Below are 20,697 nucleotides of genomic sequence, written 5' to 3'. Positions count from 1 at the left end.
TATCAACATCCAGTTGCTGGTGGGTGATGTGGTGCGTAAAGTGAAACTGAGTTATAATTTGATGCAGCGTTCTGGAAAAATGTTGAGAAATGCTGTTTCTCAGCTTCAGGAGACTGCTGGGCAACAACTCCTGGAATATACATAATAAATTTCACTGTGCCATTACAACGAGTCAGAAACGTATATTTTCAAAGTCAGAAAGATACTTAGTGCTACTGTAAAAGTCGGTCTGGCATGCAAACCAACAATTCTACACTTGGTCATGAACAGTCAAATATCCATTTAAAACTCTGCCTGGAGCTTGTTGATGGCTACCAAAAGTGTCTGGTAAAGGTATACCTAACTAAGAGGCATTCATGGTATTATTACATCTTGGATCACTAAAGATTAAAATATTTATTTGTTCTCCTATCAAGGATGCATCTTGCATTGTATTGTCATTTTGCTCCAGAAAAAGATCAGTTTAAAAATGCAACCAAAACTCCATTACTGTCTAGTCCACAAAGGATGTATGTAAAAATGTATGATGCAAATTGTGTTTTGCTGCAAGTTGTAATGTATCTTTATTTCTTTGAAGACTGCTTTTACTTAACTGTGTGCCACATGTCAAAGCCAGCATTAGGTGCTTTTGTCCTGTGGAGGCTTTGCAGGAACTAAAGCAGAGCTGCTGTATTCTGTTTTTACGTAGTGCAGTACGTAAAAACTTCTTTACTGTGGCAAAGTTTCAGCCTCCTCGATGGATCAGTAAATTAATGACCACTCACATTCACTACGAACATATTACTCTGTAGATGACCTTGTGCACCAGTGAGTATTTTTCTTGTTAATGTATACATTTGTTTATTATTCTTCTCGAAGCTGAACAGCACCTGGGACCTTGGATAAACAGGGGAGAGTTTAATGTGTGCTTTGCTTTCTCTCAGCCATTACCAGACATTCATGCAGTAGTTCAAGCACACACACACACACACTTAATTGTCCAACTTCATCACCTTTCTCTCAGACCCCCTTGGAGACCAACATAGTGATGGAAGTTACCAGTGAAGGGAGACTCCTAAAAGATTCTCTTTAGCATTTGCAGTGCTCTACATAGACATAAAAATACACATACGTGCATGGATTTACCAGTTTTCCTATAAGTAGAGAGCAAAAAACGAATAGTAAAAAAATAAAAGTTCTATATGGATGGTATCATGATGTGTTTTTTGCTAAATGCTTGCCCTTCCTTCCATCTCTTTTTAGTGGAAGGCACATGATGGACTTGTGCTGAAAGTGGACTGGAATTCAGTCAATGATCTCATCTTGTCAGGTGGAGAAGACTGTAAATATAAGGTTTGTGGGTTTTTTCAATATGTAGCACATTTTCTTTAAAAAAAAAGAAAATATACTGACTAAAATGTGTTTATATGTTTACAAAACCCTCAGTTCGTAAAATTAAAGTTTCGGGCAAATAATTCAAGATGTTGGAGAACATGGAATTTCATCTGAAATTTATACAATACATAATGTAATACATATACAAATGCTGTCTGAAAACTAATGAGAATGAGTCTTTTCGTCTCCAGGTAGCGCACTATGGGAAAAGATTATCACTAATAGTAGATGGTTTTCTCCATCCCCAAATAATTGATAACTAAACTTGTTTATCGGCTCATATTAAAATGATATACAACTTTTAGAAAATTATTTTAAAATATCCACTAATTTTTTTTAGGATATTTTGGGGGCTGTTGATTTGTTTTTTGAACCATGTCCTTTCTTAAAAGGTGTGGGACAGCTTTGGACGTCTGCTTCACGTATCGTCCTCTCATGACTACCCAATCACCTCTCTGTCCTGGGCTTCTGATGGGGAAGTTTTTGCTGTGGGCTCCTTCAACACCCTGCGGCTCTGTGACAAGACCGGAGTAAGGGAAACTTTTTTTTATACTTTCCATGAAAATCTTCTCTTTGATAAAATGTTGAAGTTTCCGATTATACTGTGAAATGAATCAACTTTGTTTTATCTATAGCGGCAAAATAGAGGTTTTTGCTTGACACAGATGCTTCACAACTTAACAACTAAAGAACAAAAAACCAAAGAGCAAGAGTTGAGGGTTGTTTGTGCAGCTGCATACGTCCACAATGAGTTAAATGGCTAACATATGTATTGAGATTTTAATTATTAGAGATTTTAAACTGAGTTTTTTTTTCACATTTATTGATATACCCCCAATTTATGATTAAAAAAAATCTGAAGTCATTTTAAAGTTTGTAGTTACAAAGCTCAAAATTCACAGTAATGGGAGTTGCTCTAAGCCACAAGACACAAATTTCTTGAACTAGCTCAAAATGATATTTCAGTTTTATTTTTGTGAGGTTTTCTGAAGTACTCGTGAGTAGCCAGTCCCTTACTGCAGGAGGACTCTCACTCTGGAGAATCAGGAAGGATTCCTTACAGACAAGCCAACCTAACTGCTGTGTAAACTAGAGCCATCAGAACAGCTACTTTATGTCATCTAACTTAAACATTGGCTCATCATATTGCCTGTCTATTGTTATTTTTACCATGGTCTTTTTTCTTACCTTTTTTGACAAGGTAAGAAACTTTAAAAAAATTGGGTAGTTATTGATTTATTTATGCCAGATATACCTTCAGCATCAATTAATAAATTATGCAAACATCAGTGTTTTACTATCACTTCTTTGAACTAGGGTATCATACTTATGATGTAAATGCCACCATCAGCAGGTGTTTATTGGCCTCCGTGCTTGCATGTGCCAATTTGTTGTGAGCATGCTGACTTGATTGGCAGCATATGTGCGTGGAATTCATTTCTATTAATTCTAAACTTCTGCACATTTAAAGCATGTGTCTAATGCACCTTCTAGTTCAACACTAGAACCGAGATGCAGAAGTGACAGTGAACATGTTTACATGACAATATATGAAAACGAATGATTGTTTAACGTAAACTGGATTTTTAAAAATACATGCCAAAGTGTTAGTCCATCCAAAAACGTACTAAATCAAAGCTCTCAAACCGGACAAACCCACCCAGGTAATATAATATCTGACAAGATCGCACCCGCATGCATAATAAACTAGATTCAAATGGCTCTAAGTGTTCCACACTAGATCCAAAGTTCTCTTTTGCATCTTTTTGTAAAAACAGTAATGCACAATACTATATTAGTAAAACTAAATCCCCATTTAGCTGTACTATTTTTTTTTAGTATCTTTTGTCACATAGTTACGTATATCAGAAATCGTGACTGTACGGCGGTACGTGAAAACTATTCGTCAACTCATGGCCGCTTAAAAACTTCCACACTGTCGCTTTACTCTGATAAATTCCTCACAACTTTATCTAGCAAAGTCACCACTCGGGGGTCCTTTTAAATGACCAGCTCAAACTGTAAACATAGCTCTACTGAACTGTGCATGTAACCAAACTGACTGTTAGAAGCAGCTGTTTGCTCACAGCCTTAGCAGAATCTGTGCAGCTGTACAGCACTGAGGCCATGTACTTTCCACATGTAAGCTTCTGTTTTGTGTATTTTTTAGTTTTTGTTTGTTCTCTCGTATTAAGATGGCTTGAATGCTTTATCGTCAGTCGTGTCCTTTTTCTTGGATCAGACAGTATCTGTGGTACACAGTCAGCTTTTCCAGTGAAACATTGCTTATATTATGTAGCTCATTATGGGCCTTATGCTTTCTATACATCATTTATTTATCTCTGTAAATCGCATCAGGCTGCATACTCTTGTTACCTGGTGCTGATAGTAACTGCAATAATGAGAGGGAAATGAGAGAATGATGAAGGGTAATTGTTGTTTTATTATTGCTGAGCGTTTGGCAAGGAACAATATTACCAGTTTCCACATGGGACATTTAGTGCTTCTTTGAGTTAACATGGAGATGTCCATGATTGCCACATCAGTTTGCTGTACTCACAACAAATAACCAGGGCTGGGTTTTTGCTGTCCTGATCACCAGGCATTTCATGCTCCATTTTGATTTAATTAGGATCAAATGCCTTTTTTTTTTTCATTCTGGAGCATTACAACAAATGGGCTGTACGGGTGTTTGAGCACACATTTTCTCCAGAATAGTAAGGTGTGTAGTTTTTTTTTAAGTTACTTTATTAAAACATGTAGAGAATGAGCTACAAAGATACTTTTGATTGCTTGAATGCGGGGGGACTAGCTAGATTATAAGCATCAGATGATAAAATCATTCACATTAAGTCATGACTATTTTCCCAACAACATTTTTAGAAAAAAATAAACAGCGCAGTTACAATAGATATATTTAGTATTGAGTATGAATCTTTCTTTTTTCTTTGGGTTTGTTTACGTGGTTGGTTTGTTCCATTGTTTCCTGACTGCACCGCTTGCGTTACTTTGGTGTGTCTTGGTTAAGGCAGTGTGATGATGACGATAATTATGATGAATGTGGTTCTGCCCTGCTCTGACTGGAGGAAGGGTATGCTAAGCCTTCTCCTCCCTAAGCCCCTCAAGATAGCGTGAAGTGTAGCCTGGTGTGGGAGGCTCAGTCAAGCAGAGGAGGAGAGAAAGAAAGAGAGAAAGTCTAGAAAAGAAAATCTCCTCAAAGGTCACTCCATCTGAGCGGCTTTCTATGTGTGAATTCAGGCTCATTGTCTGTCGCGCATCACGTTGGAGACTTTACTTTGCATACATTTACGCACTTGGCTACTTGGGTATGAATGCTGTACTGTCATTTGATGTGCAAATTTCCAAACAAACACAAAAGCTATTAACCAATTAGCGATTACAAGTGCTTTACCTGGGTTGTTGCTGTGGTTTGTTATTGGTGCACCAAGGGTTAAGCAGTGTGAAAAGTCTTTTCAGTTACTGGCGTGACTAATGGGAAGGAGTTTTGTTCTGTATCTGCTACAATGAAACCTTGCACTTTAACATATTGCTGCTGGCTCAGCAGGATCTGTCCCGCTCATTTAACCCCTTCACCTCCTGTCCAGCCCTGCTCTCATCTCACCTCCATCTACTCTAACTTTTACTTTTACTCCTCCATGGTTTAGAGCAGATACACTGTTGCTGTGATGAGCAGCAACACAGAGCAGATACACGATTGCTGTGATGAGCAGATGAACACACACATATAAGTCTTAAGTAAAATTTAAGGAAAATATATATTTTTTTTTTTATTAAGTGGCCAAAAGCCTGATCACAAAGTTTGATGTTTTGTTTTTTAGTGAAGCAGTAGTCAGACATTAATGTTTGGATTATTGAATTATTCAAACATGTTTAATTATTTTTCTTATATTTTTGTTAAGCTTGGAGTTCTCCCATGTGGAGGACTTTTTCTTTTTATAGGAGATTTAACAGCACACAAAACACAAAGAGGTTCACTGTCCCTTTTACAAGATTTGGGAGACACAATAAGTCAGTGTCTGTCTGTGCGCCTGCCATGGTATATGCATGTGCCCACATGCCTGTGTGTGTGTGTGCAAGTGTGCTCAACCATCAGCGTGCAAATGTGCCTGCGAGACAGCAGTCTATTTACGAGGCGCTGCAGCTGGTGTCTAGCGTCTGGACCTTGTCACGATCCCTGACACTGTCACTGGCTAACAAGTAGGACTCATTGTGCCAGGCAAGCACCCTCTCACTTCTTTCTCTCCGCCCTTTCTCCCCCTTCTTTTCTGTACAGTGTTTTTTTTGTTTGTTTGTTTGTTTGTTTAGGTTTTTTTCTTGACCCTGTTGCTAGTGCTTATGTGTATAAATGAGATCACAGCTAAGATTTGTACTTAAAAAAAATCTTTCAGTGCTAATATTAGGAATTATAATTTTTGTGCTTCAAGTTTCTTCATGATTATCTTTGGTCTATATCAGGGCTACTCAATTCGGTCCTACGAGGGCCGCAATCCAGCAGGTTTTCCATATATCCCTGCACCAACACACCTGAGTCAAATTAGGTGGCTCTAACAGCCAATCAGGTTCTACACAATGACTCATTAATTTGACTCAGGTGTGTTGGTGCAGGGATATATGGAAAACCTGCTGGATTGCGGCCCTCGTAGGACCGAATTGAGTAGCCCTGGTCTATATTAACAAATGAAACTGGGTAATTCCATGTTGTGTACAGGCAAAGCAGACTACAGGGCAATGTCTGAAGTGCAGATGTTGGTTAAAAGCACATGAGCAAGATAGAATAAAAAAGGCATGCCGTTTTATTTTTTGTTTTTTTTTTTGTTTTTTTTTTTTAACAGACAACCACGAGTCAGTCTGGCAAGACTGTCCTCCTTCAAATGATAACTTTGCCTTTGACTTGTCCCACAGAGCACATGTCCATCTGAATGTGGTTACATACTTATATATCTTTGTCAATATGCATTACTAATAATATGCATAACTAATGTTGAATAAAATATCAGTTATATCCCACAACATTGTTTTTTAAAGTGTGAAATGTCCTCAGTTGTGATTGTTGTAATTACTCAGTGACCTGTGAGATAAAAACATTTTGCTTTTTAAAAATGTATTTCTAAAATCAAGATACTATGTCTCTCTTCAATTTTTTTTTTTTTTTTTTTTTTTTTTTGCTGCGTAACCCTGCCTCCTCCCTTTGGATTTGTTGAGCTTATCAGTGCTCCCCTCATGGCTGCTTCTCCTTTGTGCTTTCCACAGAGCCTTTTTTTTTTAACCTCCCCTTTTCTCGGTGAGTCTAGGGGTCCCCTTTGGGCCCTGCTCAGTATTGCCAGTTTTGGAATAGATCCATGTTTAGCTGGAATCACCAATGCTCTCATCTTTCTGTTTTTTTTTTTCTTATTCCCTCCCTCTTTAATTTCAACCACTTTCTCTATAGGATCTTAGCTACCGTCAATGTAGCTGACAAGCAATTTTTTCTTTCAGAGTATGTTATTCTTGACTGTAACTCGGCCACTGTCAATGCCATTTTCTTTCTCTAGATATAGTATCCTCCATGACGTACTCCAAACTTTCCCATCTAATCAATTAGACCTTCTAACAGTTCTCCCCTTCATCGTTTGAGAACATTTATCTGAGCCAATGCTGACAGTTTACTACCAGCAGTTGTCCATCCAACAGTGGGAAATTGCCACAGCTGGAAAAGAGTTAAATAACACAGATTATTGGTTTTGATCACAAATCCCTATTAGGGGAGCACGGAAAAGCAAAAGAATCATCAGCAGATTTATTCGAGTGCAAGCCTTTATCTGTTTTCATCAGATGAGGAAGGGACATTTTAGAACAGTACGGTTTAGGCAGTAGAAGGAGAGACTGACCCACATATACAGAATGGAGTTAGAAAAACAACACAGGGAGAGTTACACGGGAGAAAAGATGAAAAATTACTGGCAGAAGTTTGACAAAGAAAGGGCATGTGCACATTAGAAGAGATGGTGACGGAACGTTTCAGAAAAAAACTGGTAACTTTAAGAGTGTGTCAGAGTGAGAGCAAGAGCAAGGGAGCATTGTCAAACAAAGAGAGTCCTGAGTCAGCAGCAGAGCAGTTTTCTCCCCAGGCAACTGGGTAGGGCTACATCTCTCTCTCTCTCTCTCTCTCTCTCTCTCTCTCTCTCTCTCTCTCTCTCTCTCTCTCTCTCTCTCTCTCTCTCTCTCTCTCTCTCTCTCTCTTACTTTACCCCTCCCTCCCCTTTCAAATCTGTGTTTTTGCATGCTATTTCTTGCTCTCTCCAGTCTTCCTTTCTGTTCTCTAGCTGCAGTAAGAACAGAAAGCTCCCTCCGTACATTGTGAACTGATAGAACAAGTTCTGAAAAGAGCAACTGGGGTCAGTCTCACCTTTCAGGTTTCTCCTCCTTTGCTGTTTTCTACTGTTTTCATGGGAATAATTATACTGACTCCTTTTGACACATTTTGATAAGCTTCCCAGACCTGATGAAGCTTAGTTTTGAGTGCATGAATAGCAAAGACCTGTTGAATGTAATGCTTTTTCTAGACTTAATCCATCATCACAAAGAGCTCATTAATTTCTCCAACAGATTGTGAAGATAATGGTTTCTTCTTTGTATTCTAGACCTTTTGTGCTGAACAGGCTTTGCATTTCTGTGTTGCTGAACTCATTCTGGCACACTCTGTGAAACAGTGTATCCAAAAGTCCATCTTGCACATGATTGACCTCAATTTTTGGGGGGGCAGCTCTTTGTGTGTGTGTGTGTGTATGTGTGCGTGTGTTGGGGGGTGCCGTCTGTGAAACATGAGTTAAAGTAAAAGGCACTTGTTGACATGGTATTACTTTTACACCTCTCTAGAGTTCGGCTAAAGGCTTGCCTTGTTTGAAACCAAAAAATAAGGGAGCATAAAAAGAGCTGAGAAAAGAGAGTAGTTGGAGGCATGGGGGGTGGGGTAGTGTGGAACTGTCCAATATATCCTTTAAAGTTGGCCTAGGCAGTGAGGCTTGGAGGATTGGTCTCCATAAAAGACGGTGGTTTCTCTTTCCCTCAACTCTCTCTCTAATTCTCTCTCACTAGCTTACTTCACTCTGGTCTCCCTCCCTTTTTTTTATTTCAATCCCCCCCATCCCTCCCTCCCCCCATGGCTGGAGTAAGGGTATGACAGAGACAGTGCCCTGCCAGCCCCTCTGGCAGAGTCATCATTCTTAGCAGCACTAAATCACTACCTCCACTAGCTAGACAAACATGTAACACTAGCAAAGAAAGAGAAAGAATGGAACAGGATAAAACTGAATAAGAATTGAGGGTGATACTTGGTGACGAAGTCAGGCAAGTACAATAAAGGGCTTTTGCTCTGCACACAAATAAGGGAAAGCTGAGTATGTGTGGAGCTGTGGTATCACTTTGAGCTTTACTGCCAACCAAGACTTCATTAAGGACTGCTATTGAGGAATACGGCTGGGCTGGAGACAATGAACCAAAGTCCAAGAAAGGATGACCTGAAAGGGCTGAATTTTGGCTGCACCCCAAGCACCCCCTCCCATGCCCTTTATTTCTGTTGGCTTCCATGGGGTTTAGAATCATGCTGTGCTATGACACTGAATAATTCATTGACCAGTTTCATCATTTCTTTTAATTTGGTAATTCTATGTTGCCACTTGCCTTTGTCTAAACTCTGTAGCCCCTTTCAAAGATAGATCTATAAATCTGACCATTTAAAATACCAGATTTATGTTGGAATGTGCACCCTTGTTACTTTTATATAAAAGTCATGACAACCATCTCACTAGGTTGTTTTCTGTCATTTATGTCTCAGCACAAGTCAGAGCTGTATTCAGTTATACACAGATAGGCACAAACCAGTAGGGCAGGGGTTGGCAATTACATTTGGCATGGGGCCCAATATTTTTTCTGACCAACTGAATGGCAGGCCAGATATTTTATATATATATATATATATATATATATATATATATATATATATATATATATATATATATATATATATATATATATATATATATATATATACACACACACTAGGGTGGGGCTTTAATGCGTTGATTACGACTAATTAATTAGTAAAAAAAATTAACACATTTAATCACAGTTTGTTAGCGCACAAGTTCTGGTACACCGATTAAATTGAGACACATGTCAGAGTTTGGCTAAATCAGCGTTGCCAACTTGGCTACTTTGGTGCTATATTTACTGACATAAAAGCATGTTTACTTCCTAGTGAGCAGCGCTTCCACAGGTCCCGCCCCTGTCCATTAGCGCTCACAGCTGCAATCAGACATGAGACGTCCACCTTCTCCATGACCAGACTGAAAATTAAATACTCACTCAAAGCTGACACCGGCTGATCCCGCCCTGGCTTACCATCAGATATTAATGTCTATTAATGAAGAGTGTGGAGGAAAACAGTTTAAAAAATTTAAAGTACTGTAACGTGTTCTAGACTCATAATTAGAGAACAGCCAGAGCTGCTAGTTAAAGTACTTAAAATGACACTTTAACTTTAGGTCTGTTAATTTTGGGCCAGGGATATATTCTATTTATTTTTTTACTGTTTGGAATTAAAATGCAATTAAATGCATTTTTTTCCAGACATTACTAGAGCTTGAGTTTACAATATGAATGGCTATGTCTGTTGAACAGTCCACTAAAATCCATTTAAATGGGGAAGAAATGCTGCGTTTTGGGGTTATTTGTATAATATGCATGTTCCAAATACAGTGTTTTTGTTTTTTGTTTTTTTCTTATATTTTTAACATTCTGTGGTGTCTAGTGTCCTTTATTGTTCAGCAAACAGATGAGAAAATGGGCCAGGCAGACATCGTAATTGAACTTGGGGCAGCTTCATTGCCAGGTGAACTAAACATCGCGCCTACAACAACAACAAAAGTAATTTTCCTTGTCTTCCTGTCTGGTCCTTTTGCTCCTGAGGCAATGGTTTAGTAACCATGCTGCTCTGGTTTGTTGCCTACATTGGTAAAAACTCAGACAAAAACAGATGCTAATCTTTTCTGCTTCCACCTCTGTTACAACCCGACTCAGCTAGGGTAAATGAACCGCAACGAAAAGAAGAACTGTGGCAAGGTTTTAAAGGTGAAATAATATTGATTTTATTATTACGACAGGGGATGTGGTACAAACAATGGTGAAAAACGGAACTAAGGGAATGAAAACCATAAAGCAATCTCCTAAACAACTCAAAATCAGCCAGTAAAAAGAAACCGACACAAAGAGCTGGCCTTCAAAGATAAGCTATATACAAAGAAAACAAAAACAGCACTAATAACTAAGAATCTTAACAATATACAAGTTTATACCAAAAAACCACTATATACACAATAAAATTGACCTGTCCTATCCCAACTCGACGCTAACTCTAACTAGACTAAGAAACTAAGGGAGGAGCCACAAGGGCTTTACAAAAACTACTCAAACAAAGACTTCTTATAGACAGCAAATAAACACAAAACCAAGTAGTTTTAACACTATGGGAACAACAAACATAAACCTCCAATATAAACAAAAGTACTAAACTATAACTCTGTCTAAGCTATCAAATTTCATCGAACATTTACAAGTCCAAGCAAGCTCTGGGGCAGACTGCTACTGAGCCAACATTTGCCCATTGACTGAGCAGTTGCAGATGGTTCTTATTTCCTGCTGGTGGCCAGCAGAAGCAGTGATTGGTCCACCAATTATCCAATGAGGGTGAAGGCAAAGATGTGACAACTCCAGCCAATCCCAGCGAGCAAGTTTTTGCATGCACAACGGGGCACAGGCAAGGAGTAGGCAGCCTAACACAGGTTAATCACAGTATGTATTTCTGGAAAGCAAAACACAATAATGATTTGGCAACCTCAAACGCAGCCTGGAACCCATCAGTCCACTCAAATTTTCTTTTTGGGCTGATGAGGTCAGAAAGTGGGCGAATAGCAGATGGGAAGTTTTTGCAAGTGTCCCTAGAAGGTGGTGAAGCTCACACCGAGTAGCAGGTGTGAGATAACTAAGGATTGCTATTACTTTAGCATCAATAGGTCTTACATTACCAAAACATTTTTGCAACGACAGATTAGACTTTTGAGTGTCGGACAATTGTTCACAACTTAAGGGAAGAATTTCAGAGACGGGATTCGTGTCATCAGATGCTTCTGGAGTGACGTCACTACTGAAGTCGGAGGATGGATTTTCTTCTGAGAACTGGGTCATGAGTGTTGTACGCGGATTTGAGCACAAACTGGATACAGCTTGGTGTCTATATTTGAGGGGTCTAATGACATAGTGGCTATAGGAATATCTAAAATTTCTAAGTTTGGCACCACACGTCCTCCGGGTACATCATTCCCTATCAACAACATTATCTCTTTCATGGGCAACTTAGGGTACACAGCTACAGGAAATACTCCAGTTACTAAATCTGACTGGATGTACACCCGATGTACTGGTCTGGGCACATATCCCAATTCAATGCTTCTGATTACCAAACTGTAACCACATGAAGAGGTCTTGGAAATGGGTAGTGCATTGGCTAGTATGAGAGTCTGGGAACCTCCAGTATCTCTCAGAATTCGAATCGGTATTTGATACTCGGATTTTCCAGTTAAGGAAATAGAGCCAAGGAGAAAAACATGAATTAGGAGGGTTTGACTTATCTGGGTCATCGTCTCTGCAGTGGGTCTGTGTCCAAACCAATCCAACACCTTTTGGTGGTTGTGGTTTGTTTTGGTTTTTTTCTTTTTAAGGCTATGAAGTCAGCAATGATGTGACCTAGTTTATGGCAATAGAAACATTCCCTCACAGCGGGAATTTTGACATGTGACATCTTAGTCACGGAGCGAGTGCGAGTTTCCTTAGCACTAGTCTGATTGACAGAACGAGTGTGGGTTTTTTCCACACTGATGGGCATCGACATTTTGTGCGTCACCACATACTCACCCGCTAGAAGAGCTGCCGAAGAAAGTGTTGTAACTTTCTGTTCATTTAAATACAAGACAAGGCATTCAGGAAGACAATTCTTGAACTCTTCAACTAACATAAGTTCTCTTAATGACATAAACAGGGTGCTCTTTTCTCAAGCAAATTCAACGTGCGTTTGATCAGCAGTTTTTCTCTGCTGTCTAAATTTTTGTCTGTACGCTTCAGGCACATGCTCATAAGCTTGCAGAACTGTGGGCTTGACCATGTCATAATTCAAGCTGTCCTTCAAAGGAAGAGCTGCAACAACCTCTTGCGCTTTTACCGTCAACTTGCATTGCAACAACAAAGGCCACACATCTTGCGGCCAACTCAACACGCCAGCAATGCACTCAAATGCAGCAAAGTACGAATCAACCTGTGAATCCCTAAAAGCAGGCACCAAGGAGATCCACTTGCTCACAGAGGGAGCTGTCACTGTAGTAGTGACCGAAGGGGGCGGTGCCTGGGCTTGAGCCTCCAGCTCCAGCTTACACAGCCTTACAGCCATTTCAGCCTCTATTTCCAGCTTTCTCAGGTCAAACACCATCTGAGCCTAGCAAGCTTGGGCCTTCTCACAGGCCTTCAGCTCCAATTGAGCCAAGCGAACCTTCAGCCGAGACCCACCACGGGCTCCAGTGCTGTCGATGGAAAGTGGATCATACCGAGGAAGAGTAACCGGTGTTCTCACCTGTTTCTCAACTCCTGATCTCAGCAGTAGCTGCACTGGGAGTCTGAGGGTGAGGTTCCACCTCCCCATTCGTTGGGTCACCCCTAGCCAGAGCTCCCTGACACAACTCTATGGGTTCCACAGACACCTTAAGCGCCCCTGAAGCTTCCAACTGTTATACCAGTAGAACCTTAATTTGACCCTTGGAGACCTGTTTCGAGAGCTGCAGGTCGTAATGAGACACGAGCTGTAAGAGGTCAGAGGTCTGCAAGACCTTGTTAAACCAAGGACATTAGGCAGAGGAGAGGTGATTACTCCTTGGTAAAGCAGCAGCTAGCTGCAGGATTAGATCCCTTCCCTTTACCTAGCGGTGGTGAAGCAGAGACAGGACTCTGCTGTAACTAGTAGAGCTGTGTGGTGTTCACTGCTAAAGCTTGTAGAAAAACATTCACCACTAAACAGGCAGTTTCTCACTACTAACTTTCTCTGCTCAGACGATCCCCCTCCCCTCCCTGCTGCTCTAACTTCTGCACTGTGCGTCTCTCCTCTCCAGCTCAACCATTTTAAAGGGCTCATGCTGTTATTTTCTACACAGCACTGTAAACAGCACCATGTCTCTGCGCATTGACACATAACTCTTGCAATCTGTTTTTTTTTTTTTTTTTAATCAGTGTTAACTGATATTATTGGTGGCGGGCCAGCTTTGGCACGTGGGCCACCAGTTGCCAATCACTGCAGCAGTGATTGGGCTCAGTTTAGCACAAGATCTGCTAAGTTTGCAGCCTCCTCACTCTTTTGAACACACAGGGAATAACAGTACTTTAGACTTTGAAAACTGGAGAAATGGCAAAAGGAAATAAAAAGTTTTTCTAAAGTTGACAAGTTGGCTTGTTATTGTGCTAAGCACAAATTAACTGCACAAATTCTGTCTCTATAGTGCACCTTTATACTAAAGGAAGGGAACAGTCAATCCTGACTAAACCACCAGACATATTGCTACTGTTTATAGCTGGCAAGATCTTTGCCAGAATCCCCTTTGACCACCTCAGCCAACACCCTGAACATTGATACTTCCCATAAGATTAGGGTGGTTTCCATGCTGGTAAAAGTACAGTGGGCATAATCTTTGCTGCATGATAGCACCACAAGGCTTACAAAAACAGAACAGAAGTCAATACACCACAAAAGTCTTTGTTCAGTCAGTAAGTTGGTGGAAGATCAAGGTCAGGTTTGGATTTCCATAGCTTTTGAGAGCTAGGAAGTTCAGTTTAAATACAAAAGCCAGTAACACACTGAGAGGCTCCAACTAAATGTCTGGGAAAGAAGTGGTATCAGCCTCAGCAGAAAGCTTATGGTCTTACCCATCTGTAGTCTTTTCTGCACCTTTACACTTGTAAAACCTTAAGTGTATACAGCAGACAGAGCTTCCAACTGAACTCTTTTAATACAACCTGTCTTAGCAAGTTGAAGAAAATCAGATGGCAGAATCATGTCCCTGACACAAAGACCCTCACCCATGCTCTAAACATCTCCTTTGAGAAGGCAAGCGAGATGAGTTGGACATGTGCCCCCTCAAGGTTCTTCTGTATAGTAAACTAGCAGAACGCAATTATCAAGTTGAAACAATCAAATTAGAAACCTCCAAGGCAGTTTAAAGGACCTAAACCACCAAACCATGGCAAGAAGTGGCAAGGAAAGACACTTTTGCTGTGTCTCTTGTCCTGCAACTTGGCAATAACTGACACTTGACCACTTTGCAATGACGCTAACCAGAGCATAGGATTTATGACCACGCTAAACTAAGTAGTATGGATAAAAAAACAATGCTTTATTTGCATAAAATCAGATCATAATTGATTTTTAGTACCTGATGTGTTTAACTGCACAACTGCATCCTTCCACCTACTGGATATTTTACACAAACATAGTTGGTAAACCAGTAATCTGTGGAGTTGCCCTTGTTGTCTCTGCTTTTTGAACACATCTTTCAATCTTTACAACCTGTGCAGGCCTTTGGATCAACAAAATAATCCCATATTTTTGACCATCCCCCCAGTGATCTTTAGAGTGTCATGTGTTGTGCCATTTACAACATGCACACATTTAAATGCCCAAATTACCTGTGTGTATGTATATGTGCTTACGTGTGTGGGTGTGTTTTTGCAAGTGCATATGTGCATAGTTGGTGCTAATAGAATTCTGCTGTCCAGCTCACAGCTGTGTTCTGCTGATGAGTCCCAGGAGGCCCCAGCATGTGTCTATGGTTACTATGTTGAGGCTCTAGCATGAAACCATGTGTAGATCATTACTCTCTTGCTCTTTTTCCCTCTCGCTTCTGCTATCTTCTAGTTTGTCTTGCTCCCCCCACACCCTTTCACCCAACCCCCTCTTTCTATTTCCCCTCACACTGCCAAAGCTCCAACTTATACCACTTTGCACTCATCTCAGGCCAGGCCTCTGTATCTCTTTAGCTGAGCCAAGTGGGTATTTCAATGCAGAGATTTGCAGAGCTCCTTGCACCAGACTCTGTTTGCAAATAAATATTAGCCAAATAGTTTTATTACAGAATCAAGGCAAATGCTTTACTGAAAAGGCACTGTTCAACAGATGCTTACAAATTCACCAAGCATGTTTAAGATCGAGAAAATATATTCCATGTAACAATATGAGATGAGTCAGTTCAGACCACTTGTTTTGCATTTCTTTTACTGCCAGTACAACCACTTAGTTATGATTGAAAAACAACTGAATAGCAAATTTCAGTGCAAAGTTTGCCTAACATCTTGAAAAAGATGACAGGCAGATACATCTACAATCCATGCATTTATCCTGTATCCGTAGTTTTCACACCATGGTTTCAGTTTATCCAATTCCATCAATTCCAATAATTTTATTAAACATTCTATTGGCACCGTTGTTATTTGTTTACTTTTAAAGGACCAGGATTTTTTTTTTTTACATATTTGCACAAAAGTCCTTTTATTGTTGACATATATAGTGTCTGTGTGAAATCGGCCAAAGAAACACATGTAGCTACTTAAACCACTGACTAGACTGAAAGAATTGTCACCTTTGATCATTACATAATTTCTTTAGCAGCATTCAAGCGTTCTTAAAAGAGGAATATTTCTACATTTACGATTTGGAGGAATAAATTTCAAAACTTAAGACACAGATACCTCATGTTAAATATTGGTGTGCATGAATTATGAACCCATTAGTACATTTCTTAGCGAGTGTGGATTTATAGATGGATTTTTTTTTCTCACTCTCCACTGACCAGAAGTGAGCTCTGTTATGAGCACTTCTAAAATACATTAAGGCCCTTCTGTACTAAACAGCTTTTGCAAAGTGAGTGCAGTGACCCCTCTATACAAACGTTTTGTGTCTTGTCTTGTACTACAGCAGCTTCACACGTCACTGTAATGATTTTTATCTGATCTCACCTACACCAAGACTTGTCGTATTGTGCAGAGGTAAAATGGCTTTTGCTGTGTATTCTGCTAAACAGATCCTCCATAATTTTTCAGTGAGAATCAAATCTGGTCCTCGACTCAGAAAATCCATAACCCTTCAGTTCTTCTTTTTGAACTATTCCCACATGGATTTCCCAAAATGTTTGGCATCACTCTTCACTTGAAAAGCCCACTTCCAGTTCAGCTTCATCTTTTGATCAGATGGTCTTGCACTGTCATATAATACAGAATTTATTGCTGAATCAGTGATTGAAGATGGTCAGTCCTTCAGGCAGTGAGGCAATGCTGAACTATAGTGTGCCATAGCACCACCATGCTTCACAGCTGGTATCAGCTCCTCTCCTGAAAAGTCCTTGTCTGTACCAACCATGTATTCTGCTGCTGTGGCAAAGCAGCACCTCTGATATATCTGTCCAGAGCACATTACTCCCAAAAGCCTGGTTGTTGCATTTATTTTCAGTGGGAAACTGTAGTTTTGATGTTTAATGGAAAACTGTAGTTTTGTTTTCATCTTCTTGGACGGAAAGTCTTTTTCCTGGCACACTTCCGAAGCAGGTTGAATTTTGTGCAACCCATTCAGATTGTGGAGGCAAACACTGTGATATCAGCTGCTGCAAATGTTACCTGCAGATCTTGTGATATTGTGAGTTTTTTTTTTTTTTTTTTTAAAAACTTCATTTCATATCAGTTGGCTTAAAATTTGCCTGAATTTGCTAAAGCAATCAGTCTTTCAAAGTCCACAGAACCTGTAGAATTTTTTTCTTCCTAATTTTTAAAATTTTTTTTAAATTCTTTGCAAGACACATAGTTGTCTACAACCTTTTTTTCTCTGAAGACATTTAGAGGGCTGTTTGGATCTTGTCGTGATGACACCATACCTTTAAATATCAGAGAACAGTAGGTCCAGCATGCCGGGTTTAAGTAAAAAAATAAAAATCCACATGTTACTCTATAAAGAGATTCTTACCTCTGGCATTTAATCTTTAATTCTTGATTTAAATTTCAGTTTATCTCCTTTGTCATTAGACAGTTTAAAAAAGACTCAAATTCTGTATATACTTGAAATAGGAATGTCTATATATAACTACTTCTTCACAACTGTACAAACTTTCCTTTGCAAAGCCAGTTCAAATAAATAATGTTGATTTGGATTTATTGAAAGTGCTGGGCCCTAAATAATTTATATTATACATAATTAGCATATTTATTTGTCTATGATGTTAAAGTTCACTTTATTTGCTGATGACACAATTCTATATTGCTCTAATAAAAGCATGGAACCACTTCTGAATACAGTGGAAAGAGGAATTAATGATCTTAAAGATGCACTACAGAACTTTTGCAGTTTTCTCAGTGATGCTCCCCTTATCAGAAGCTAATCCAGCATCCATTTTGCATCCTACCTGTGCTGTGAGCTCTGTCCAACCAGTCTTACCTTGACTCTTGTTTTATCTATTGTTCTGTCTCTAGCTGCATTTCCATTACCCCAAGAATTGTGCAAAACCTAAATATCGCAGTAAAAAACTGGCAATGGAAACACCTTAGTTTTGGAAAAATGTCTCAAATATCACAAAAAAGTTTTTAAGCTCTCATGTGGTGGTTTTTCAGACATGTCGATGTAGAAGTATATAGCAAAAGTGTAATGGAAACACTTTTTTTGCATTTACACATCCCCAGACTTTTTTATTTTGTGAAAAACTGTAATGAAAGCGCAGCTTCTTTCTCTTTTTCTTTTCCTCTCTTTCTCCAATAATGTCTTCTTGCATTTCTTTGCTGAATCAGCCGCTGTGCACATTCAGAACAACTGGTGTATTTATGTCTACTTGCTAGTGTGTGATACGGTGTGCAAAGCAAAACTCTGCTGCAACGTTACGTGGCGGTCCGGATGAAAAAGTTGTATAATTTGTTTTTTTTTAGCCTCAGGATGCTAATGGGCAAAATTGGCTCCAGAAATGCACATAATAGATGTCATAGTTTTAATGTTTGAAAATTATGTAATACATATTTTAAAAGATGTTGTGACAAAAATAAATGATCACTAAATAATAGCAAAGCAAAATTTATAATATTCAGTAACATAAAAATAAAATAAGGTCAGAATATGATAAATGATGTTGAAATAGTTTATGAAACCAGATTCTTGGCTTTGATAATTGACTATAAACTATTTTCTCATAAATAATATAAAACAAAATTGTCTAAAACCAAAATTACCTAAAATTAATAGTACATTAAATAAAAAAGCTATATAAATGCTACTGCTCCCTAATAGTTCCATACATTACCTACGTACTGTTTGGAGGTGTGGTAAAGCACATATAAAACTTATACTAATCCAGTTAACATGCTACAAAAGAAAGCCATCACAATTGTCAATATATCAACTTATTATGACCTGACTAAAAGAATATTAATCAATCTATGCTTTGAAGTTTTATGATTTAGTTGAGCTCAGTATTGTATTTATAATGTACAAAGCACAAATTCTTCCTTCCTCCGTCCAAATTGTGTTTTGTAATTGAAGGTGAGGGAAAATTAACTCAGCAAAAAAGCATGTTTAAGTAGGCAAGGGCATAAAAATAGATATATATCAGTTAGAAGGGTAAACCTGTGGAGTAAGTGTGATGACTAATTCTTCATGAGGTGTTCTTCACCATGTTTATTTGTTTATTTGTTTATTTATTTATTTGAATCCCCATTAGCACAGCAAAGTTGTAGCTATTCTTCCTGGGGTCCAGAAAAAGAGTTACACATTTAAAATGACATGATCAAAATAATTATACAATACATTACATACATTTCATTCCCATGCACAAATAATGTAAAAAGATACTCAGCAATATTAAAACCATATTCTTACAATAATAAACCTCATATCATTTTTAAATAACAGTTTTCACATTCATTATTAAAATATTTATAATAATAAAAAAAATACATTTTCAATCATAGGTCTGTCTGGACAATTGTGCTAATGATTCACTTGAATTTTGTAGAATTAACTTTTTTAATTGAATCTTGAAATTCAGTCTGTTTTCTATTTGTGTTATTTGTTTAGGGAGTAAGTTCCATTCCTGCGTTCCACTATAACTGAATGTTTTCTTTCTATAATTTGTTACTACTTTGGGTAAAATAAATTTATTTACGGAGGCATGTCTAGTATCATACTTATGTATGTCTACACTAAACAGTAGATTTTGGTAGAGGATCTGAGGAGTTTTAGTGACCCAAATATTCCTAACAAATGTCAACAATGAATATAAAAGTCTGTCATAAACCAACAGCCAGTTTAATTTCTCATGCATGAGTTTTACACTGGTGTAATAGTCACAACGAAGAACCATTCTTGCTGCTCTGTTCTGTATTATTTGTAATTTTCTTATCTTTTCAGCTGTTGCATTTGACCATACAGTTGGACAATAGTCGAGATTTGACAGTATTAATGCTTGTGAAATTATTTTGATTGTTTTAAATGTTAAGAACTTTGCATATCTTTTAATTATTGTCACTGCCCTACCCATTTTGGCACACATACTATCTATATGTTTTGACCAAGATAACCTATCATCTACTATGATTCCTAAGAGCTTAGTCTTGTAGACTTGTTCAATATGGGTTTCTTGGACTTTTATCTTTAGGGATGGATTTCAATTTATTGTATAATTAGAACCAAATACCATGCATTGTGTTTTTGATAAATTTAGAATTAAATGGTTCTTATTAATCCAATCCACCACAGCATTTAACTCTGTTTGTAGGACAGCATTTAGCTCTTGCATGGTCGTTGCTGATGAATAGATTGTTGAGTCATAAGCGTACATTACTGTTTTTACCTTTGTCAAAACAAGTGGCAAATCGTTAGTGTAAATATTAAAGTAAATGACCAAGGCTGCTTCCTTGGGGAACTCCACAAGTCATAGTCTTGATACTGGAATAACAGCCATTGAAGTAAACAGTTTGTGTTCTGTCAGTTAAGTAGCTGTTAAACCACATTATAGCAGATTTATCAAATTCATATGCCACTAGCTTATCAATTAATGATGTATGGTTAATTATATCAAATGCTGCAGAAAAATCTAACATGACACTGGCCACTATTTTCTTTTCTTCAATGTCTGTCAGCCAGTCATCAGTCGTCATTGTTAGAGCAGTAGCTGTTGAATGGCCTTTTTTATAAGCATGTTGATGTGG

General features: G+C 38.5%; 1 protein-coding gene across 2 annotated transcripts in view; it reads left to right on the top strand.

The window, feature by feature from the left end:
- ift80 (intraflagellar transport 80 homolog (Chlamydomonas)) overlaps positions 1-20,697 on the top strand; it is a 55,492-nt gene that overhangs the window by 8,002 nt on the left and 26,793 nt on the right. For both annotated transcript variants that reach the window (XM_041994807.1, XM_041994806.1), the window contains exons 7-8: positions 1,243-1,332; positions 1,767-1,904. In XM_041994807.1, the coding sequence (XP_041850741.1) occupies positions 1,243-1,332; positions 1,767-1,904 (228 nt within the window). The remainder of the gene's footprint in view (positions 1-1,242; positions 1,333-1,766; positions 1,905-20,697) is intronic.

The sequence above is a fragment of the Melanotaenia boesemani genome, chromosome 9 (assembly GCF_017639745.1).
Source record: "Melanotaenia boesemani isolate fMelBoe1 chromosome 9, fMelBoe1.pri, whole genome shotgun sequence".
Classification (NCBI taxonomy): domain Eukaryota; kingdom Metazoa; phylum Chordata; class Actinopteri; order Atheriniformes; family Melanotaeniidae; genus Melanotaenia; species Melanotaenia boesemani.
This window is presented reverse-complemented; position numbering and strand designations above follow the sequence as displayed.